General features: G+C 46.9%; 5 protein-coding genes across 5 annotated transcripts; 3 read left to right on the top strand and 2 right to left on the bottom strand.

Moving 5' to 3' along the window:
- Positions 1-1,960: 1,960 nt before the first annotated feature.
- Positions 1,961-2,834, top strand: EDB91DRAFT_1086676 (uncharacterized protein; the record flags this gene model as incomplete). Its single annotated transcript, XM_041316084.1, has 3 exons — positions 1,961-2,064; positions 2,123-2,197; positions 2,252-2,834. 3 exons carry the CDS (start codon positions 1,961-1,963, stop codon positions 2,832-2,834), a joined length of 762 nt encoding a protein of 253 aa, XP_041171463.1.
- A 1,251-nt stretch (positions 2,835-4,085) lies between these two features.
- EDB91DRAFT_1263533 (uncharacterized protein) lies at positions 4,086-5,965 on the top strand (the record flags this gene model as incomplete). The annotated part of the gene is made up of 5 exons (XM_041324455.1): positions 4,086-5,277; positions 5,337-5,437; positions 5,492-5,678; positions 5,729-5,835; positions 5,909-5,965. The coding sequence occupies 5 exons, from the start codon at positions 4,086-4,088 to the stop codon at positions 5,963-5,965; spliced, it is 1,644 nt and encodes a 547-aa protein (XP_041171464.1).
- Positions 5,966-7,813: 1,848 nt separating this feature from the next.
- Positions 7,814-11,819, bottom strand: EDB91DRAFT_1330919 (uncharacterized protein; the record flags this gene model as incomplete). Its single annotated transcript, XM_041325372.1, has 12 exons — positions 7,814-8,131; positions 8,181-8,845; positions 8,894-8,995; positions 9,090-9,096; positions 9,136-9,259; positions 9,356-9,741; positions 9,776-9,917; positions 9,969-10,134; positions 10,194-10,381; positions 10,432-10,803; positions 10,865-11,046; positions 11,789-11,819. 12 exons carry the CDS (start codon positions 11,817-11,819, stop codon positions 7,830-7,832), a joined length of 2,667 nt encoding a protein of 888 aa, XP_041171465.1. The 3' UTR covers positions 7,814-7,829.
- A 2,114-nt stretch (positions 11,820-13,933) lies between these two features.
- On the top strand, positions 13,934-16,386 carry EDB91DRAFT_1254203 (uncharacterized protein; the record flags this gene model as incomplete). The annotated part of the gene is made up of 8 exons (XM_041323777.1): positions 13,934-14,173; positions 14,227-14,612; positions 14,664-14,792; positions 14,841-14,947; positions 15,006-15,155; positions 15,212-15,288; positions 15,335-16,317; positions 16,365-16,386. 8 exons carry the CDS (start codon positions 13,934-13,936, stop codon positions 16,384-16,386), a joined length of 2,094 nt encoding a protein of 697 aa, XP_041171466.1.
- Positions 16,387-19,058: 2,672 nt separating this feature from the next.
- On the bottom strand, positions 19,059-20,348 carry EDB91DRAFT_1239614 (uncharacterized protein; the record flags this gene model as incomplete). The annotated part of the gene is made up of 7 exons (XM_041321878.1): positions 19,059-19,170; positions 19,221-19,366; positions 19,420-19,548; positions 19,607-19,739; positions 19,791-19,987; positions 20,033-20,141; positions 20,191-20,348. 7 exons carry the CDS (start codon positions 20,346-20,348, stop codon positions 19,059-19,061), a joined length of 984 nt encoding a protein of 327 aa, XP_041171467.1.
- Positions 20,349-20,967: the final 619 nt, after the last annotated feature.

The following is a 20,967-nucleotide window of genomic DNA, read 5'->3' on the forward strand; positions in this document are numbered from 1 at the left end:
GATTTTGGGATTTTTGTGGGGAAAAGAGAAAAGAGAACACCAAGCAAGTAGAAAAATGTGAAAAATGCAAAATGCAAAAATGTGAAAATGCAAAATTGCGAAAATATAAAGATGGGAAAATTTGGCAATGGGTAAACAGAGGAATGGGAAGATGGAGAATGGAGAAATGGGGTGAATAGGAAGATGGGAGGATGGGAGGACAAGAGGAGGACAAGGGGACACAATGGGAGGATGAGAGGGCTACAGGAGGATAAGAGGATGGGAGGACAAGAGGAGGACAGGACAATGGGACATGGGACAATGGGACACGGGAGAACAGGACAACAGGACACAGGACATGGGACACGGGACAATGGGACACAGGACATGGGACATGGGACACGGGAGAACGGGAGAACAGGACACGGGACATGGGACACAGGACAATGGGACACGGGAGAACAGGACAACGGGACATGGGACACAGGACAATGGGACACGGGACAACGAGACACGGGACATGGGACAATGGGACAACAGGACACGGGACAACAAGACATGGGACAATGGGACATGGGACAAGATAATTGGGAGGAAGTGTATGAGTCAATAGCATGACACAAACAGTTTGACTGAAGGTTACCTGGGACACTGGCTTGCATCCCGCTGGCCGAGGCACGAGGCCACGGGATCGCAAGCCAGTGTCCCAGGTAACCTTCAGTCAAACAGTTTGTGCAACATCCCATAACTAAAACAAAACTATATAATATTTTTAAAATGTAAGATGTAAGAAATGATTGATTTCACACAACTAAATAATATGTAGACACAAAGTGCAGACTCAGTGACAGACAGGGAATATGAATACATCCCTCAAGAGTTCCTTCACACTCTCAACCCATCAGGGTTCCCTCTGCACAGACTGGAGGTGAAGAAAGGAGTGCCTCTGATGCTCCTGCACAACTTGGACCCCACACAGGGACTGTATAATGGGACTCGGATGATCCTGGTGGATTGGAACACAAGAATTCTCAAGTGTCAAATTCTCAAAGAGGGCAACAATCAAGTGGATGGTCAAGATCAAGACACTGTGCTGATTCCTCAGATGAATATGGAGGCCAGTGATGACGAGAACCCCATTCCTCTGAAGCATCGACAATTCCCTGTGCGACTTGCATTTGCAATGACTATCAACAAGGCTCAAGGTCAGAGTGTCAAGTGGGTTGGTCTAAATTTGAGGACACCTGTGTTCAGTCATGGACAGCTGTATGTGGGTTTGTCTCGGTGCACTCACCCATCAAGAGTATTTGTGGTTTTCCCTGAAGATGAAGAAGAGAGAAAGACAAGCAATATAGTATACACAGAGGTGGTTAGAAGACTGATTGAAGATTGATGTACAATAGATTGTATAAATGTGTATTTGTATATGACAAAGATTTATTTATTGAAATTGTATTGAGGACTATGTTGAAATGATAAAGACTGGAGGGGCCAACGGCCCCTCCAGCAGAGCACGAAGTGCTCTGCTTGCTTCCTGTGCCGAAGGCACAACGGGCTTGGACTCGTCTAAAAAGTAAGGGAGAAGGGTGTGGGAACGTCTCTAAAAAGCAAGGGAGAAGGGTGTGGGAACGCAGCCACCCACACATGGATGCCACGTTTCGTCGCATGGACGCCATGTTTTTTCGCTAAGGTCGCTGAAAAGAGCGATGCCATGTGGTTCTGTCAAGCGGAGTTTCAATTTCCGAAAACTGTCGTCCGTTACTATACCGTCCGAATTGGGTCATATGTACATTTCGCTTGATTTGGCAATCTCACGTGGTTTTTTTTTTCAGCACCGACTGCACCAGACGCGACGCAACACAACACTGCTCTACCATTCCAGCAGCTCCCAATCACCTGCCGTCGCTTCTGATCACCTGCCATCACCTCTCACCATCAGCTATTAAATCCTGCTGCCTCTCAGTGCCCTCAACACTTCACCATGGCCATTTCCTGCACTTCCCCAGCACCTGATACTGGCTCGGACGCGTTTTTGGCCGCGTCACGTGACGCGGAGCTCCCTGTCACACCGGGTCACGTCACCATGTGAGTTTTTCGGTGTCTGTTTTTGTCTGATCACACAATTTACAGCAGCTGTTCCCAGTGCTTCCTCAGCACCTGATGCTGGCTCGGGCGCATTATCACGTGACACTCTGGTCATGCTGGGTCATGTCACGAGGTGAGTTTTTCTCTCTCTGTCTCTGTCTGATTGTGTATTTATGGTAGCTACAAGGCAGGAGCCCAGACCTACTGTCGACTGGAATGCCAGGCTTCTGCAGGGCTTTGATGCAAGTTTTGCTGCCCGCCTGCAGCGACGTCATCGCCAGCCTGTCGACATGCTGGCCCCACCTCCCACTTCCACAACTCCTTCAGTACCCCCTCCTTCTGAGTTGTCGGCGCCTGCTGTGACCGACTGGTCTGCTGAACTCCATCGCCGCTGGTCCGAGAGCCACATGATGCGTCTCGAACGGAGACGACTCAACGACCCATATGCTAAGGTCACCACTTGGCGAGAGAATCTCAATGCCATGGATCAGAAAATCCATGACCTCCAACGATCTAATGCAAAGTTGGAAAAGGACATCATGTGGTGGGAAGAGCAACATGAGCAAGACCTCAAGGATAATAGTAGGGATGTAGATACCTTCTGCTCTCAGTTGGAGAAGGCACATAAGCATCGAAAGCATCGCAAGGTGGTGGATGCTTGGCGAAAGCACATCTTTCAGCAGATGAAGGGAAAAAGTCGGGAGGAGCGTCAGCATTTGAATGAGCTATGCAAAGAGGGACCTCCACCTGGCTGGGAGCCTTCTAAATAGTTTTTTGTGTTAGAGTTGTTCCTATAATATGACTTGATTTCTGATTGGATGGGAGTGATGTATCAAATGGGAGGACGGGAGATGGGAGACAGGAAAACGGGAAAGCAGAAAATAGGACAGAGGACACAGGAGAATTAGACACAAACAGTGAGACTGAAATTTACCTGGGACACTGGCTTGCATCCCGCTGGCCGAGGCACGAGGCCACGGGATTGCAAGCCAGTGTCCCAGGTAAATTTCAGTCTCACTGTTTGTGTCTAATTCTCCTGTGTCCTCTGTCCTATTTTCTCACAACTAAACAAAAGTATATAGTATTTTGATTGTACCTTTACTTTTGTCAAAATCCTGAATACTGCTCAAAAATGTAATTTATTTCAAATTTTTCAAAATTCTGCTATGATTATCAATTATTAATTATTAAGTTCCTGAAGTTGCTTCCTGTGCCGAAGGCACAACGGGTGTGGGCTCGTTCTATTTAGCGCAGACTTGAAATGTGATAGGTGCCGGTTCCTGAACGACCCGGAAGAAACCGACACCACATGTCCAGCTGAGCGTCAAGCATTCTCCTCTCTCTCTCGATTTTCTTCATCGCTGCATCATACACCAGACTTTGACGCAAAATATTTACCGGGGGAAATGAGTGAAAATTCAACGAGAATCGGTTAGCGAAAACGTATAACTCATTCGAATATTATATACAGCCCGCTCGCTCATTATCTCGCTCGTTCACATATTTTCGCCCACCCTCTACTCCCAGAATTTAATGCAATCTCGTCATAATATTTGCCTCGTGCCTTTGTTTATAATATTCAAATACCCGTACACGTACCAGCATAGTATATCAATATATCGTTTTAACGGTCATTCAATCAGCCCACATGTCGAGTTTTCCCACCCACCCGGCGGCAATCTTGCCAGTGTTCGAACCGAGCTAATGCTCGGTCCCAGCTCAACCACTGTTTGTCTGGCCTTCGACATAGATAGCGATAGACGAAGCTGGATACTAGAACCTCTTCTTCCCACCTTCGCTATTTATCAGTTCTATTTTCTCATCATCTCACCTCATTTCAAAAGGTAACTCATGTCTGTCACTTCCTGTGTATAATGAAGCATTGTTTCAACGAGGCGATTTCTCGAGGTGTAATCATGAAGCAGTGTCTCAACGAGGTGGTTTCTCGAGGTGTGTTGAATCGTACTTAATCCACCCCAGTGTGGCCATAATGTACTGGCTCTCCTCTATATGCCTCTCTTATGGCAGCTTCTTCCGAATCGACAGAACAATATTGGAAGACTGGGAGTATATCCAGTCTTCTTGCACACGGCGCCCTCCCTGACTCCGACTCGATAATCTCTAACGCGAAGTCCACTGCTGAGACTGTAACCGATTTCTACAACCGCACTCTGACGACTCGCAGATATGCCCTTGCTGGAGTGGCATGCTCGAGTATCATCAGCTGCTTTTGCATTGTTGCAGGCATTCTCATTATTTCCACTCACGGAATCTCGGGTATCGTTCAAGTGCTATCGTTTGAAAGCGATCTGCAGTTAAGGATGCTGTCCCTGACACTAAACTTGATCGTCACATTATGCACGGAGTCCATTGGCTTCATGCATAACATCTCGTTGCGCTCTGCACTAGCCTCAGACTCCCGTCTTACTTTCAACAGCAATCTACGCCTCATGACCGCAGCTCGTGGATGGTGCAATCCTAACGGCGCCCTGTTTAATGGTATCATGGCTGTCCTCCTCACTATATCCTACAGCTCAGCACCACTCGCCGTATATTACTTTTGGATCGCAGGGTTCCCTCTCCTCATTTTGGGCCTCACCCTTTTCCTGCAAGTGGCGATCACATTGGCAGGGATGCGAGCTGTCAAAATATTGACGTGGAGCTCCTCACCTTTCGACGTCACTGCTGCTCTGATTCACCACACACAATTAACTCCAGCTTCTTTCCGATGTATGTGTGGTGTGTCCGACATAGACACGACTGGAGGTCCAATGAAGCCGTTGGAGGCACAGCCCTCAGCGTGGCATGCTCACCCTAGCATCCGAAAAGTTATTTTATTTATTTGGGTGCTCGTTGTAGCATGTGCTGGATGGGGTGCGCTTGTCGTGTACAAACACAACACCACACCTACGTCCCCGCAATCGTGGTCATTTATTCCCAGTGGTGACACTCCTGCCCTCACCTATGATGTTTCAACCTCCGGAGGTAACACTATTTGGGTGTGGCTTCTGGCCGTTGTCAACATAGCGGTTTTCCAGGCACCCTTGACACTTGGGCTGCATTGCTCTGAGCTCATCGTGAACGTCATTCAAAATGAAAGACAATGGAGGTGTGCTACATCAAGTAATGGACTTTCCACAACAACGAACCCGCTGAAGGCATTTCTCACTAATCCCCTCGGTCTAGTCCTTTTTGTCCTGAAGCCTGTGCTACGTGAGTCATTCGCGACTATCTTTGATGGGTTCCCTTGAACGATATCATTAACACTATAGACTGGATGTTCGGGCTTTCGTTCATTTTCGGTCCTATGTGGGTGGGAGGTGGCAACAACACAGTATTTATAGGATTCGCGATACAAATGAATACATACCAGGTTTGTGTTTACTGTCCAAGTACAACTGCTAAACCTGCTCACGCTCTCATTCAGATCTTCAACTTATGTATAGCACAGTTGATATTTGCCTCTGTCTTCACTCTCCTCGCACTGTGCCGACCACGTGGCCCCCAGCCAGCCACATACGGGCACCTCCAGACACTCGCCAACCTCGTGGACGAGTGGTCGCCTGTGATGTGGTGGGGTCACAAGGAAGATGGAATCCCATATTGTCATGCTGGTAGTGTATTTTCATAGTCACGAAGGTCCTACATTTACGCTCTTAAACAGGAACGAGCGGTCATCCGCTGCCGGATGTAAAGATGGACTGTGTGTATGCTCACTCCGGCGTTGTGTCCCATCCTCCCATCCCGGGAAAAATACCCGCTGTTGAAAAGGTATCTCTTTACTTAGGATTTATATTTGTCGAGTCGGGCTGATGATACATTTAGTGACTGTGTGCACGGTCAGCCACACAATCAAACGAGACATCTTCATGCTGTCTGCTGCGCAGGTAGTTCTCTTTAATGTTTTTGGATACCATATACCATCCTCGCATCTCCATCGTCTCATGATACTTGCATTTTCTTTTGTTGTACAAGTTCTATTACTTATTGGTAGTCAGATCCGGGAGTTCAGGGGACATAGCTAATTACTTTTTTTTTCATATCTCACCTAGTACCACCTCAAATATTAATTTTGCTCTCATCGGCACATCGTTAGTGGCCGCCGGACGTCACCTTCAAAATTTGACCTTGCTCTCCAGCTGACTTCGAATTCTCTGGTGACTCGTATGTCTTATGCCCCCTTCCTGTTCTCGTTATCCTCCCTTCCAGACTCCAGAGCCCTTTGAGCAGTGCCCTTCCCATCTCGCCTTCTCAGGTCTTAAACGCTCTGAGACCCTCCATCTTGTCCAACTATTCCCACTCTCATGTTACTCGCACAGTGCTCAATAAAAATTTGCGAGAACTGTTATCCGTTAGATCCTCAGAGTTCTGCCTACTGAAGAGGGAGAAGAACAGGCATTCAAAGACATAAACAACTCGATTTTCAGACGAGCATGAATGGTGGGCTGTGACGACTCTGTGGGGATAATATCTCCGCCATTATCAGCCCCCCCGGCTCAGCGGATAAAAGGTACGACGGAACCTTTGAAGAGAACGCTGTGTTTAGCATCAGGGAAACGCCCTCACGATGAGTCTACATCAGCAAAAGACCCATAATTTTCGCTTGTCAAAAAGAAGATTGATGCTTATGGAGAGCTTACGGCGCTGGTGATGGAGCAATGCGATTGGTGGAACAGAGATTCAAGACGTGAACGCCGATACTATCTGTTCCCGTACACTCGGCACCCCCAGAAGTCGGCAGTCACGCAAATGTCACTGTAAGTCACGACATGTCACATAGGCTGGTTTCAAAGTCAGCTCGGCGGTCAAGCAAGAGCGCAAGGTCAGTTAGTATTCGGCGTACTAAGCAAGCGAGTACAATATTTACTAGTAGAGTCTAAGTGCGAGGGTGACTGTGATTAGTGTTGTTGTTGTTAAATTGCGGGGGATGTGTAGGGAGACCATGTACCTTGCTGACCTATGCTACATCCAGGCCGTTCCAGGCATCCACCTTGCCATCCGGCTATTTAACCCATTTTGGCAGGCTTCTTACCTTCCCAAAGTCTTTAGTGAAGCTTTTGCTCGTTACTTGAGCTAAGGTGATGTCGTTTTTGAGATTTATATCACTAAGTCCAGTTCCTCTTAGTAACTAGCACTTAGTCGAGTTTAATTTCCTTATACAAGTCTAATTGGTTGATACTTTCGAGTGTCCTACGTGTGTGCTTACCTATCCCTCGCCTTTAAATTTGTGGCGCACGCTCGACAGGTTCGTGTCATATTGATGCATCAAACAGTGCAACTGTAGCACTCCAGTGATGCATCATTGGTGCAATTGTACCACCACCCTCCCACCTCCGCTTTCTGATGCATCCCCTCCGCTTTCTGATGCATCAGTCCTCCAGGTTGATTTCTGACGCATCCTCCCCTCCGTCTGCTAATGCATCAGTCCTCCAGGTTAAGTTCTGATGCATCCCCTCACCTTCTCCGTCTGCTAATGCATCAGTCCTCCAGGTTGATGCACTGTGATGCATCATGCATCCCACCCGCCCTCGGTGCCTTCTCGCATCCCACCCTCCTCGCATCCCTCCTGCTTTTGTGCGCCCGCATGCCGCCCTCCTCCCGCTTTTGTGCGCCCATTGTCTCGCGCCCGCTGTTGCCATTTCGAGCCTTTGCTCTTTTTTGTGCCTGCTGTTGCTGTTTTGCGCCATAACTTGTTGTTCAAACAATGCAATTTTGATACCAACTCTCGCTAACATGTATTGAGTGACCGAAATTCTAACTAAGGTTTATGTGCTTAAGTCCATGTCTTCGAATGTGTCCACCAGAGCCAGGGTGTCAGCCCAGCTGGTCTTGAAAGACTCGGCAAGCATTCGACGTAAAACGGCTTGACGTTTGGCACACGCCATCTGTCCCTCGTGTTGATCTGCATCGTCAAGTTGTAGTGCGTTTCCCAGGCCCCGCTCGTCCCAGCGCTGCGCATCCCACTCAAAAAACTGCAGAATCCTTCGCATCTCCTCCTTCAACAATTCCACCTCTTCTGCCCAGCACATCGCCCGTGCCCAGGCTTTGCACCACTCTATTCGCATGTCTGATCTACTGTGAGCCTGGCTAGGAAGCAAAAATGAAGAGCCGCCTACCTTCCAAGGTATTTTCATTGTCCATCTCATTGGGAGCTGCTCCCCGCATACTCCAAATCCATGACAGCTTTCTCGTTCCCTCCGATTCTCCCCATAGTATGTCTGTCATCGAGCGGATGTCAGCTCGGTCTAGCGGCCGCAGTGACGAGTGCCACCCGGACTGGGTCTGATTCACTCGTGGTGCAAGAACAACGAGGGATTTACGTGCATGCTCGTAAGTGCTGGCAGCGGCCTCGATCCTTGCTTCAACGGCTTTCAATGTATTCTGTGCCCGCGTGTTCGCTCCTTGCCCACGAAGGTGCCGATCCTTATACTTGAGGATCGCAGTCAGAGCACGTAAGTTCGAACATAGAGAACGGAGGGCGTCGTGAGCTTGCCCATACCGCAGCTTCCATTCAATGGCTTGGAGACGGGTGTCACAAGGAGAGGTCCTGCTAATATGGGACGGCAGCCACAACTTGATGGCTTCTGGTGCAGCGGCCACATTCTTAGATACTGAGGCCTTGCTCGCACGTAGTGTAGCGAGAAACGGCATGTATAGTTCCTGCATTTTCCCCCAGGCGTCAATCCTCCGTTGGAGAGTGTTGCTTCGCTGAAGCATCTTTCCTTCTTGATTGTCCGTCGCATGGACTCCGAGGCCAGCTCTGTCTGCTTTCATTCGCCGTCTATCAAAGTAAGAACGAGGTCCGATAAGCAATGATTGGGACACTCACTGTTGTTCCTCGAGTTCTAAGCCAGTGCTGATTAATACACTGGGAGTGCAATCCTCATGTAGGGCAAGGTAAGTCCCTGTTTGAAGGTCAATCTGGTCCTCCCTAGCCAGCTCCAGTCATACAGAAGCCATAGTGATACCTGTGATATACGGAGGATTAAGATGAGCACATAAGTATTACCATCACAAACTCGTACTTATTTTCTGCCTTTCATTCAAAAGGATTGGGCTGTGCAGCGTCACGCTCCCAAGCCTCCACCTGTTCTCTCCACTGTTCGAGGGTGGCACCGTATTCGCCTCGCAAGCCATCATCAAGGTCCTCAAATGCTTCACGATGGTTCTCTCGCTCCGGCAATGCATCCTTCATCTTGCAAAGCATAGTACTACCTGATAAAATGTAAGTTAATGTATTATTTTGACAAAAATAGACGCACCAAGTCCAACAAGTTTTTTCCAGTTCGACGAAGTAGTCGTCAAGGGTGTCTCGCCGTGCACCAGGACCCATTTCTTTCGTGCTTGAAGCGACAGGGTTAATATTAGCCCAGCCATGTTCTGGCGCTTCTCCGTCGGTCCTTCCTACCCCGCTCTTGAAATTGAATGAGAAGGAGGTTTGGCACTGCTCAATATGAGCGGGTAGGTGGAACTTGGGCACAAAAAATGAGACGGTCTTGACGGTATGCGAGAGGTGCATTGAAAACAGAAAGGCACTCATACAGTGCCATAATCTTTTGTGCCACTGGCACGCGATATCATAGGATACGTTGAGAGTGTCGAGTATGGTATGGCGAAGTGTTGAGAAGAATAGATAGTCCATATTAATATATCTATGTGCCCGCATTAGATTGTCAACTGTGTGAAATGCAAATGACGACTTACCTTTCACCCTTTTGGAGATCCCCCACTGCATTAGGCCTTTTCATGTTGTGGCGAGCACAATCGATTGTACCTAAACCAGTAATGGCGAGTCCGCGGTTAGATTTTGTATCAGCCATGTTTACAGCGGCGTGACTTGAACACGTTGATTTCTGCAAAAGATAGATGTGAGTATACAAATAGAATAAATAAAACTAACTAACCTCTTGGATGCTGTCTGCACTGTCATGCAAGAAGCCTTTATAAGCATCTTCCTCCACGAAATAACCCCAGCCACGACTCAGGCTTGGGTCAACATTGTCATTTGAGACAGCCTTGCGTTTTAACCAGAAATTTGCATCAATCGCGAGGAATAATCCGCATAACCACCTAACAGTACCTATATCAGCAATCATTCTACTCTGGACTGAAGCTCGCTCTAAACTTACTGTCGAGGGGCATCTTTCCAATCCGCTGGAAGGTTCTTCCCTGGGTGTGGGCACGCTGGGCACAATATGGCACATTCACCCTCAGCTGTCCCATCTATACCACTAGCCTCGTGACCTCGCCCCGAACGCTTAAGCATCTTCAAGTGGCGCCACTCGTGTATCATTCGCAAAAACGACTCGTATCGATCCTGTAGGGCAGCTGGAGTAACTGCAAAGGTACTTGAAAATATGAATTTACCTTGACAGGAAGTAGGCCAGTGTTATCGGACATCCGCCTGAGCGCGTGATAAAACTCATATGTAGATATTTTTGACTCGAAAGAGAGTAAGTGGTATTGCTCAAGAACAGAGAACGTTGCGGCCATTTTTGGATCTGATGTTGTCGAAGGAAACCAGGATATTCTAAGCAGCTGCTGCACGTGGCTTTCGGCTGTTGCACAATTGCAGAAGTCAAGGGCCACTTCATGGATACCGCGGGTGTCGACAATGACAAAATCATCATTAAATGCACGCTGAGGATTAAGACATTTCTGGCCAGTGGTGTGGCCAAGCTGGATGCGAAGGCCCAGGGTTTTCAGTGAGGTTTGCTCGAAGTATTGACTGTTCCACCTCTGCATCGATATCTTATATTAGTTTCATGTCCAACTCTCCCAATCAAATATGAAAACGTACCTGCAATCGGTGAAGTGGGTGGCGCACATGGGCCGACAAGATGCAAGTTGTGCAATAAAGCTCTGACCCTAAGCAGTCTTCACACTGGTACTCTGGGCTGGGACGATTACATTCCAAGCAAGACTGAGTGCCGGCTTGGCCACATCTCCCTTCGAGACAGATGAATTCACGAAGGAATATTCCTCAGTGCTTCAACCACATCAGCAAAGGATTATCCTAAATAATCACGGTAAACATGGTAAGGAAAAAGTCAAAGAATAATGTAGTGTACATACACCCGCTCCTCGGTTTCTGCTTTCCTCACCTAAAAAGTCCAATGATACTTCGGGCGGGAGATCATCGAATGGCTCAGGAATTGAAAACGGCACATCGTGCAGAGTCGGTGCAGTATGAGTTAGATTCTTGATGGTTGCTTTAGTGTTCTTGGGAGGTCGAAGATGCTTCAGTGTATAGCCAATGGTCCCATCTTTATGAACATCTTATTGGGTATGCTGGCGAGAAGGCGGCACCAAGGTGGCTGAGCGGTAAAAATTGAGCTTGGGTTTCTTCTTTCGTTTCTGTAACTTCTTCAGTGCTGCGGATGTTGCCGGAGTGCATACAATAGTCTGAATTGAAGATTCCCCGGCACAAGGAGGATCTGTAGACATTTGTCGTTGAATGTTGCAACATTGATTACCAACACGACAGCACAATTGACCAAACTGTAGTGTTGCACATTTAGGGTTAGGGTTATTGCCCAAACATGTCAATGCATTGTTCTCAAAATGACTAGTACTTGGCATTCTCGTAGTATGACATCATCCCATAACTAACTAGTCCCAACTGTAGACTGAGCAACACCCGCATAACCATAACTCTAATCTTAACGAGATGTCAGCAAATGCTACCAAACGAGGTATAGTATCAAACCTACTAGTGTGTCACCTGCTCGCTGTGAGCCTACGTCTGATGGCATGATGAACCTCCTGTTCTCCCAGAACAAGTGACTGAACCACAAAGACGGTAGCAACATAATTGCCTGGTGTCCAGAGTTCGATTTTTACACTATTCCTATGGTAGGTGTTAAGTATAAAAAATATTAATGAGAACGTGAAAACTCACCAGAGATATGCCGGAAAAACACTGATGTAGCGGCCCCGAGTAACACAATAAAAAGGGGGTTTTAGATTGCGCTGGGCAGGCATGTTATAGAAAATTCCTTCATATAAATATAAAAAGCACTCGTCCGCCATAGCATTTGTGGCCTCCTCAAACTCTATACTGCCCTCGTGCACAGTCACGGACTCCTCTGGTTCGGTCATGTAGGGTGTTGTAGTAATACTGATCCAAAGAGGATCAGCGGATCATTCATTGAGAGGTATCCTGGGAGTGGGACTCAAATGCGCTGTAGTTTTTGGATTAGCCTGGGAAGCACCTTCCATTCATAAAGTGAACTACTCACCCTGGGTCACGAGCATTGACATCAATGTCATATTAGTGGTGGTCAATGCAAGGGAGACTGGTATTTGCAGTGATTTTTGAGTTAGCCTTATGAACCGCCATTAATGATATGGCGGACCACTCACCCTGAATAACGTAGCAGCGTCTAGTAAACTTGATTAGACTTAAAACAGTGATATGATGCACTCATTGAGAAATTTGATTTCCAGTGCGGAGATCGCAGATGCGGGTCACCAGATGCATCATTATGGTTAATGCGAGACAATGATGTCAGGAGTAGTCTTAGTGATAAGATTACAGTACGCACAGTGAATAACAAAAATGTCTGTTGATCACATAGATTGATGTATGGGGCGGGCATGGGAGATTGCTGTATCATTGGAGATATGGGAGAGGAAAGTTGAGTATTACGCCGGTGGAGTGAAATGCTGGGAAGAGATGCAAGAATGGAGTTGGCGATTGCACTGCCGCTTTAGGCTCCAAGTCAATCACTTCAATCACTTCAACCATGCACATGTTGGAACTACTATACTGATCACTCAATAACTCTATAACTACTGCTGCCTCACTCATGATTTTGCGCATTGTGTTGGATTGGTACCAGCATCTGCCAACTTCTGATGTCGTCCAGGTGAGTCTCTAGTAGCTGGCCAATATGACAAATGTACTTATCGCAAAGTAGTGGCTCATGCAAACGCTGAATTCCGATGTTCAATATCCAAGTGAGTCTCTTGCCCGATGCAAGATTCTGTACTTATTTGTGATGCTCTATGTAAGTGTACTATAAGCTCACCCGCAACCAAGATCACCTGCGGGATTTAACACTCTTTTCTGGTATTGGTTGGCAGTAAGTACCATCGTTCCGCATTCCTTCTTTGGATGACCATTTCCTTTCAGTGTACGCCCCAGTCAACAAAAGGTAAAGGTAAAGCCACTCTTCTGTGCACACTATCCATCTGAGCTCACTTTTATTGAACAAGGTCGGTGTCGTGCTCCTTATTTCACTTCGCTTAGAGCCAGTCAGAATGCATTTCCTTTCAGCGTATGCCCTGATCAACATGTCGCGCACAGGTGAAGTCACTCTTTCATACATGTCATCATCTGAGCTCACCTTGATCAAACCAGATCAATGTTCATCAACTCGCTCAACTCGCTCCTTATCGCACTTCACTTTGATTCAGTTTGTAATGAACGATTGCCCAATCCACCAGACACACAGACTGGCCCTAGACACACAAACTGGCACCGACACCACCATTTGCGTTTTGATTTTCCTGTGATCGGACCCAGTAGTAAGTCTTTGCTAGCTAAACTCAGTTCGGTACCCTCATTACCTGATCCACCCAGAGACACCGACTGGCGCCAGAACAGACTGGTACCGGTACCACCATTTTTGTTTTGACTGTCCTGCAATCGGATCCTGTAGTAAGTCATTGCCAGCTAAATTAGCCTCCTTTTTCATTCGCCGATATTGATTTTCAACGAGCCCTGATCAGATGCCAGTGGAATGATATAAGGACGGGCATAGACATTGGTAGAGGGACACACTTGTCTATCATTGTGCAAAGAAAAACAAAGGTATGATAGCGACACTCTTAACATGGTATATGACTTAAAATCCTATGACAGATGCCAGCAGCTCAGTGGACTACTAAGGAACAATACAAATGGCTCCATGAACAGTTGCCGGAGTATATTGCACTACACGGCGAGGACAAGGACTACGCGCACTTCTGGGCCAAGACTCATCTTTATTGGTTTAAAAGTTGGCCTGAGCAAGCCGCCCTCTTCCCCGATATCCCCATCGAAATACCACTAACAGAAGAGCAACAAGCTGAAGAACTTGCTGCTGAAAAAACGCGTAAAGTAGTGAGTTGTCGAATGTTTTGACAACTTTTTACTGCTAACCAAAACCCTGGTAGCGATTGCAGACCTGGTTCCGTTGGCGGACAAACGTGTCCAAGAAAAATCGTGGCCTCAAGAAGGAAATCTCTGTATTTGAAAGCGCACTGCTGCCGAAGTCGCGCGCAAAATCTGTTGAAGAAATCTACATGGATATGGTCTACGATGAACGGATCAAACCTCTAGTAGCGGCTGAACAAGAGGCAGGTAACGTAGCTACAGCTGGTCGCCGCATGGCATTGGGCCGAAAGTTTTGCAAAGAGCTCCTGGAAGATGAGTCAGACGAGGTGAAGAAGGAGGTGAGAGAGAAGTACAATAAGCAGAAAAAGGTAAAGAAGGACATGCTACACGATAAAGCCGACGATGACGACAACAATGATGAAACCGACGCTGATGCCATTGTGAAGTAAGTACTAGTTAATGATTATGATTATGATGTTACTTACACAGCCTATAGAGGTATCGATGATTTACCAATCATATGCCAGCGCTTTGCACGCCTCATCAAGAAAAAGACTCGATTTATAGTCTCCTTCATGTGCGCTGGACCGGACCCGAGGCAGAATTGGAATATCGTAACTTTATCGTAAGTGCACCAAACCGTAAATCTGACTACCAAGCTCACCTTACTAAGGTGCCATCCATCAGAAACTCCTGCTGGGAACGACTTTTCTCAGTTATGCCCTGACAAGGACAACACTTTCCTTGCCGCATACCAGGAATACGCTGAGTTGATATTCCGTAAGCTAATCCTTGTTGTCCAAGTCACTATAGGCTCACCATAAGACTCAACCATCAGCTCCGAACAAGCGTAACCCGCTGCTGCCAGATGTTGAAGACGGCGATCAGACTGAGGAGCTCGAAGGATGCAACAGTGGCAAAGAATCCGAGGATGGTGAAGAGAACAATGAAGGACAACGTGGTGATTCCATCGACTGGGATAATCTAGGTAGGTCTTTATATCATTTTGCAGCCACCTGATGCAAACTGATGCATCAATAACAGGCTTCGCAAGTTCCTCAACCGGAATCAGTGATGCATCACCACTCGGTGAACTTAATCAATCTGCACTCTACTCTGAGGTAAGTACTTTTCATTATTCTCCCTATTTAATCTAACACTTTGCAGACACAGGCACAATGTGATGCATCATTCGTACAGGCCCAGCCTGATGCACCGTTCAAACAGGCCCAGCCTGATGCATCATTCAAACAGGCCCAGCCTGATGCATCGCTCGAACACGCATGGGACAACATTGCCACTGTGCCTCCAAATTCGTTTAGCACGCTGCAATCCAGTGTGCCTGGTACCGTCGAGGTGCTTGGGTTGTCTTTTTCCCATGCTGATCTTATGGCACTGGGTTATTTTGGTAGCGACAACACCACGCAGAACTTATTTTCCCCCGCATTCAGCTCATCAGCGCCCTCATTTGACACACAATATGACACGCACACATGGAATGGTGCCAATTCTGATTCACAGGGGTGGGAGATGCGTAGCCTGTCCTCCTTCTTGAGCTCTCCAATATCTGCCAAGCGCAGCACTGCCACGACTGAGCAGGATGACGCCCTTCCTCAGTTCACTCAACAGTTGCCCATTCTTCCAGCGGCAAATCCTCCTTCGCCAACTGAGCAGGATGACACCCTTCCTCAGTTCACTCAACAGCTGCCCATTCTTCCAGCAGCAAATCCTCCTTCTCCGACCGAGGGCATACAGGATCTTGCTGACACTCACGCTGGTGCTGGTCTTGCTAAGTCAAAGCGCAAATTCAAGTCAAAGCCCGCTACCAAAGTCAAACACAATCCCGCCATGGAGTCCACCCCCATCATCGCACCCATGAACACTGCCAAACCCAAACCCAAACCAAAAGCAAGACCTGTCGCCAAATTAACGGAGACATCGCACACCGCTGTGGATGAAGGCAATCCTGTAGCTCAACGTGCCTCAAAACAAATTCCAATCAAATCCAAGTGGAATGATATTGCCGATGCCATTGGGTCAGATGGTCTGACATTTGTTAGCATTGGTAAGGAAACTCAATCTGTTTCAGAGGATGCTAGGGCAATGAAGCGTCCCGCTAACTCAACCATGGAGGGTGTGATTTCTGCAAAGTACGTCTTCGATATCTTCCTCACTTGCTCAATGCTAACGGACACAGGAAAAAGCGAACGAAGGTGTGAGCCTATGTCTTCATGTCATGATCGAAAATTTGCTTCTCTACTTAATCATTTCATTCTCGTTCATAGTAATATTTGTCGCTAAGTAGTACATATAGTCTCTGTGTGGGTGATCAATGGATATAGTTGTGTTGTCATTTAATCCCCAAGTATATGGAGTGCTTGCAAGATTAACTGGAGGTAGAATACTATGTCGAACTATGAGATACGTGGCAAACATACTACAAGTGATCCCTGAAGTTCGAGGCTGCAAACTAGTACATAAATCACATATGTTGGATCCAGTCGGTGCGCCAGGGAAACTTCAAAGTGCCTTGACGCTCATTTTGATTCTGAATTTGCAATTGATATGGATATGGGCCACTGGGTGTCTCTAGCCCACCCAAGCCCATCCAAAGGTTTCCAAGGAGTGTGGATCCACACCTGAGAGCGACCATACACAGAGATGTCTGGCTCGCATACGAAGGTGAAGTCGAGAAAGGGTATATTGGCAAAGGTGTAGTGGCAAGCGGGGCTGCAAGAGGGATATATGCGCAGGGTAGTACAGTGGGCAGGTGTGTACAGCTGCAGGGCTGTAAGAGGGATTCATGCACACTGCATAGCGGCAAGTAGTCGGCGGCAGGATGATTCGTGAGCAGTGTATAGAGGCGACCAGGTGGTGGCGGGATGTGGACCTGTACCTGGCGGTATTGTTGATTCATACACGACCCTGGGGGCATTGTGCAGCTGCAATACGGATTTGTGTGCAGTATATAACGGCGAGCAGCTGGCGGCGGGATGGTTCGTGCACAGTGTATAGCGGCGACCAGGTGGTGACAGGATGTGGACCTGTACCTGGTGGTATTGTTGATTCACATATGACCCCGGGGGCATTGTGCAGCTGTAGGGCTGCAAGAGGGATTTGCGCGCAGTGTATAACGGTGAGCAGCTGGCGGCGGGATGTGGACCAGTACCTGGCGGTATTGTTGATTCATGTACGACCGTGGGACGATTCCCGATTTTTGGTTTGATGCATTGCTGATGCTAGTGCATCAGAGTGCATTACTGATGCATCAGAGTGCATTACTGATGCGTCACTAATGCATCACTGCAACAGAAAATTCACTGCAGCGCTCGATGCATCACTGCATCCCTACAACTGCAATGAATTCTTGCATCAAAATGACACTGGGGCCTGCACGCTCTGGGCGCTCTCAACATGACGCACATGCTAAGCAACCATTAGATGCTTTCCACGATGAGGCCGACTTCAGCTTTGACTGGCAAGATGATGTCACTTTTGAGATTTATATCACTAAGTCCAGCTCCTCTTAGTAACTAACAATAATTGACCATTGTATACAGCATCAGGCAATTGACCGCAGAAAGATAAAGTTTTACAATGCATTATCCAGTCTAAAATAAATAAAATTTGTATCATTATGATAGATCTGCAGACAAAGCTTTGTTTATCCGGAGTTACTTGGATGAAAAGTGCCATACCTACCTTTCTTATGTTAGAGGGAAAGGCTGTAATGTCTATCAGCCTGTCAAGTAAATGGCTTCTTAATCACTGGTTAGATGGATGGTGGCAGTTCTCAGGCGCTCAATCACACCAACTGTTGGCAGGCCATGATCACCATTTGCAGCATGCGCTCAACATGCTGAGTTTGAAAAGCAGCTTGATTATAGATATCACCTGACAGCCACTGGCAAAGCTTGGCTGTGAAATCTAGATCTGCCACTTTCACCATGAGATTAGGTGCTGACCAAGTGCTGCAAGGTCAGTCTGATATTGTGGCGCCGCCAAAATCTCTCTCGTTTATTACAACTTACAGCTGCTCAGAGCGCTCTTTTATGGAGGCAGGTATGTACCATCTCTACAAGGGAGTTCATGGGTGGTTGAGCACTACCACACCATGACAGTGAGGCTGGGTCTGGTATTGAGCTGCAAGGTCAGTCTGATATCGTGGTGCTGCCAAAATCTCTCTCACTTATAACAATTTACAGCTGTTCAGAGCGCTCTTTTTTGGAGGCAGGTCTGTATCATCTCTACAAGGGAGTTCATGGGTGGCTGAGTGCTACCACACCATGACAGTGAGGCTGGGTCTGGTATTGAGCTGCAAGGTCAGTCTGATATTGTGGTGCCGCCAAAATCTCTCTGACTTATAACAACTTACAGCTGTTCAGAGCGCTCTTTTTTGGAGGCAGGTCTGTACCATCTCTACAAGGGAGTTCATGGGTGGTTGAGCACTACCACACCATGACAGTGAGGCTGGGTCTGGTATTGAGCTGCAAGGTCAGTCTGATATCTTGGCGCCGCCAAAATCTCTCTGACTTATAACAACTTACAGCTGTTCAGAGCGCTCTTTTATGGAGGCAGGTCTGCATCATCTCTACAAGGGAGTTCATGGGTGGCTGAGCGCTACCATACCACAACAGTGAGGCTGGGTCTGGTATTGAGCTGCAAGGTTAGTTTGATATTGTGGTGCTGCCAAACTCTCTCTCACGTATGACAACTTACAGCTACCTACAAGGAATGTTCGTGAGAAACCATGATGCTGAGAAGTAGTTGAGCGTTGTTGCGTCCCAACAGGTTTCCATTAAATGTTCTCAGTTCACAGGAAATACATAGAATCACATTGCTCTAACATGTATATTATAAACAAATAGTAGCGCTAATAAATATATATATATTATGAAATACTAGCAGCTGCGAGGGCGGTGGCACACTTTTGACGGATCTTAGACAGCGCACTGTTAGTTTTGGGGGTCCTTTTGGCAGCTGAGGAAGTTGGAAATATCTGACTAAAATGAAATTAAGTGCTCGAACGATCAACACCAAACATGTTGCTTACCGATTCCACCAGACCAGTAGATCTGTCACTTCCCCTTGCTCATCTGGATCTTCTAAAAGGTCAAGAAGAGAGTGATAAAAGGTCTCTGAATTGGTTGCTGTGTCCGTGCGAGAGAATACTGAGGATGAACACAGCGCAAATCTAACCTATCTCAATTATTAGTTACAAAACCAATGTTAATTTCAACCAGTTTAAAAACCTGAGTCATGACATATGCTATAGAAGCACCGGTAACAGCAGTCATGCCGTGAAGGTGAGCATTTCCAGCTCTTGTAGCCTTGGGCTCTCTGTCCACTGAACTTGGTGAAGTAAATATATGCCTAAATGCCTGGTGAAAGGGTATGCAATAAATGTTCATGTATTTACAATACACTAAGTGCGCTCACATTTATGAGTAGGCATGTCCTCAGAAGACCATTCCAGGGATCCTCTGGATCATAGGCCTCGTTGGCATATAAGAAAAGAGGCCATTGGTCTCCGCTGACAGAGATTACACCACTTTGCAAATGCTGTTTTGTCCTAATTGGCACCATGAAGCGTCAGTGATTGGTGTCTGAATGTAAGACCTACTCCTCATCATCCCAATCCAATTCAGTGGGACAGAGTAAGCGACCCGTGAGAGGGTGGTTGAAGCTGCAATTGATCTTCGAATTTCTTGGCAAGGGAGGCAGGACGACTTCACCTGCAGGTACTATCCAATCTATTACCACAGGTTTCAACAACTTTGTGTCCTCACCTCTAGCAGCAGATGCCCCTTTACCGATATTCTAGGCTAAGTAAGGATATTGGCCAGGTATGGGTGGGCGACTCACTAGTTCTCCAACATGAAGGATTTCTTCCTCCGAGCCTTCCCTTAGTCGCTCCAACAGCCCAGGGTAAGAGTCCAAGAGCTTTTCAAAGACTCTATGCTCTCTGCGCTCTCTGATGACTGCGTTAGATTCGAGTCAACAGAAATGAAGTTAATATTGACTCAGCACAAAAGTCTTCCAGTGTTGCATCTTCCAGTTGTTCCAAACATAGTATGCCATTAGTTAACAGGGAGGGATAATTGCAGAGGGTGAAAACTGTACGTCCAAAATGTCGACCATGCGAAACTAGAGGATCAGACTTCAAGCTGAACTCTGGCATCAGCTGAGATAATGATAATTTGAGTAATTTGAAGACTTATGCTCTCTTACGAGGTCCGAGCTGAAGAGCTGATGTTGAACCTCTCTTGTGAGATTCATTCGAAGAAGATTTGTCGTCTTCCATATTGGACTTTCACAGGTATTCCACCTGCAACCATACTTTGATTTATACTTTAGTATCAGAGGACACGGCATTGCAGGAATGACGTGAATACATGTTGGTGCCATATTAAGTGTGTCATCATGCCAATAGGCATGCCATCCTTATGCTGTAATATGCCCACAGCTCCTTAATTTGACAGTAAATGTGTCATAGCGCTACTGTTTGAAATGGGAATGCCTACTCGATGGAACAGCATTTTCTTGCAGGGTATAAAGTACCATTAGTATCTGTGCTGGATAGTCAAAATCTTGCAATGAAACAATCACCGCCATTGAACAGCTGCACCATAAATTTGAACTTACAGTGAGCTCATAATACGTTATTGAATGCGCTTGGCTTCATACCTCTAAAGGATCAAAATCAATGGGAATTCGACACTGGACGATACACAGAGAGGCAAGGGATCGCAGGTGAAGATGCCAGTTATGTATGTTTGTCAAAAGGAGCACATTAAATG

The sequence above is a fragment of the Suillus paluster genome, assembly GCF_016628075.1.
Source record: "Suillus paluster strain FC165 chromosome Unknown EDB91scaffold_102, whole genome shotgun sequence".
NCBI classification, from domain to species: domain Eukaryota; kingdom Fungi; phylum Basidiomycota; class Agaricomycetes; order Boletales; family Suillaceae; genus Suillus; species Suillus paluster.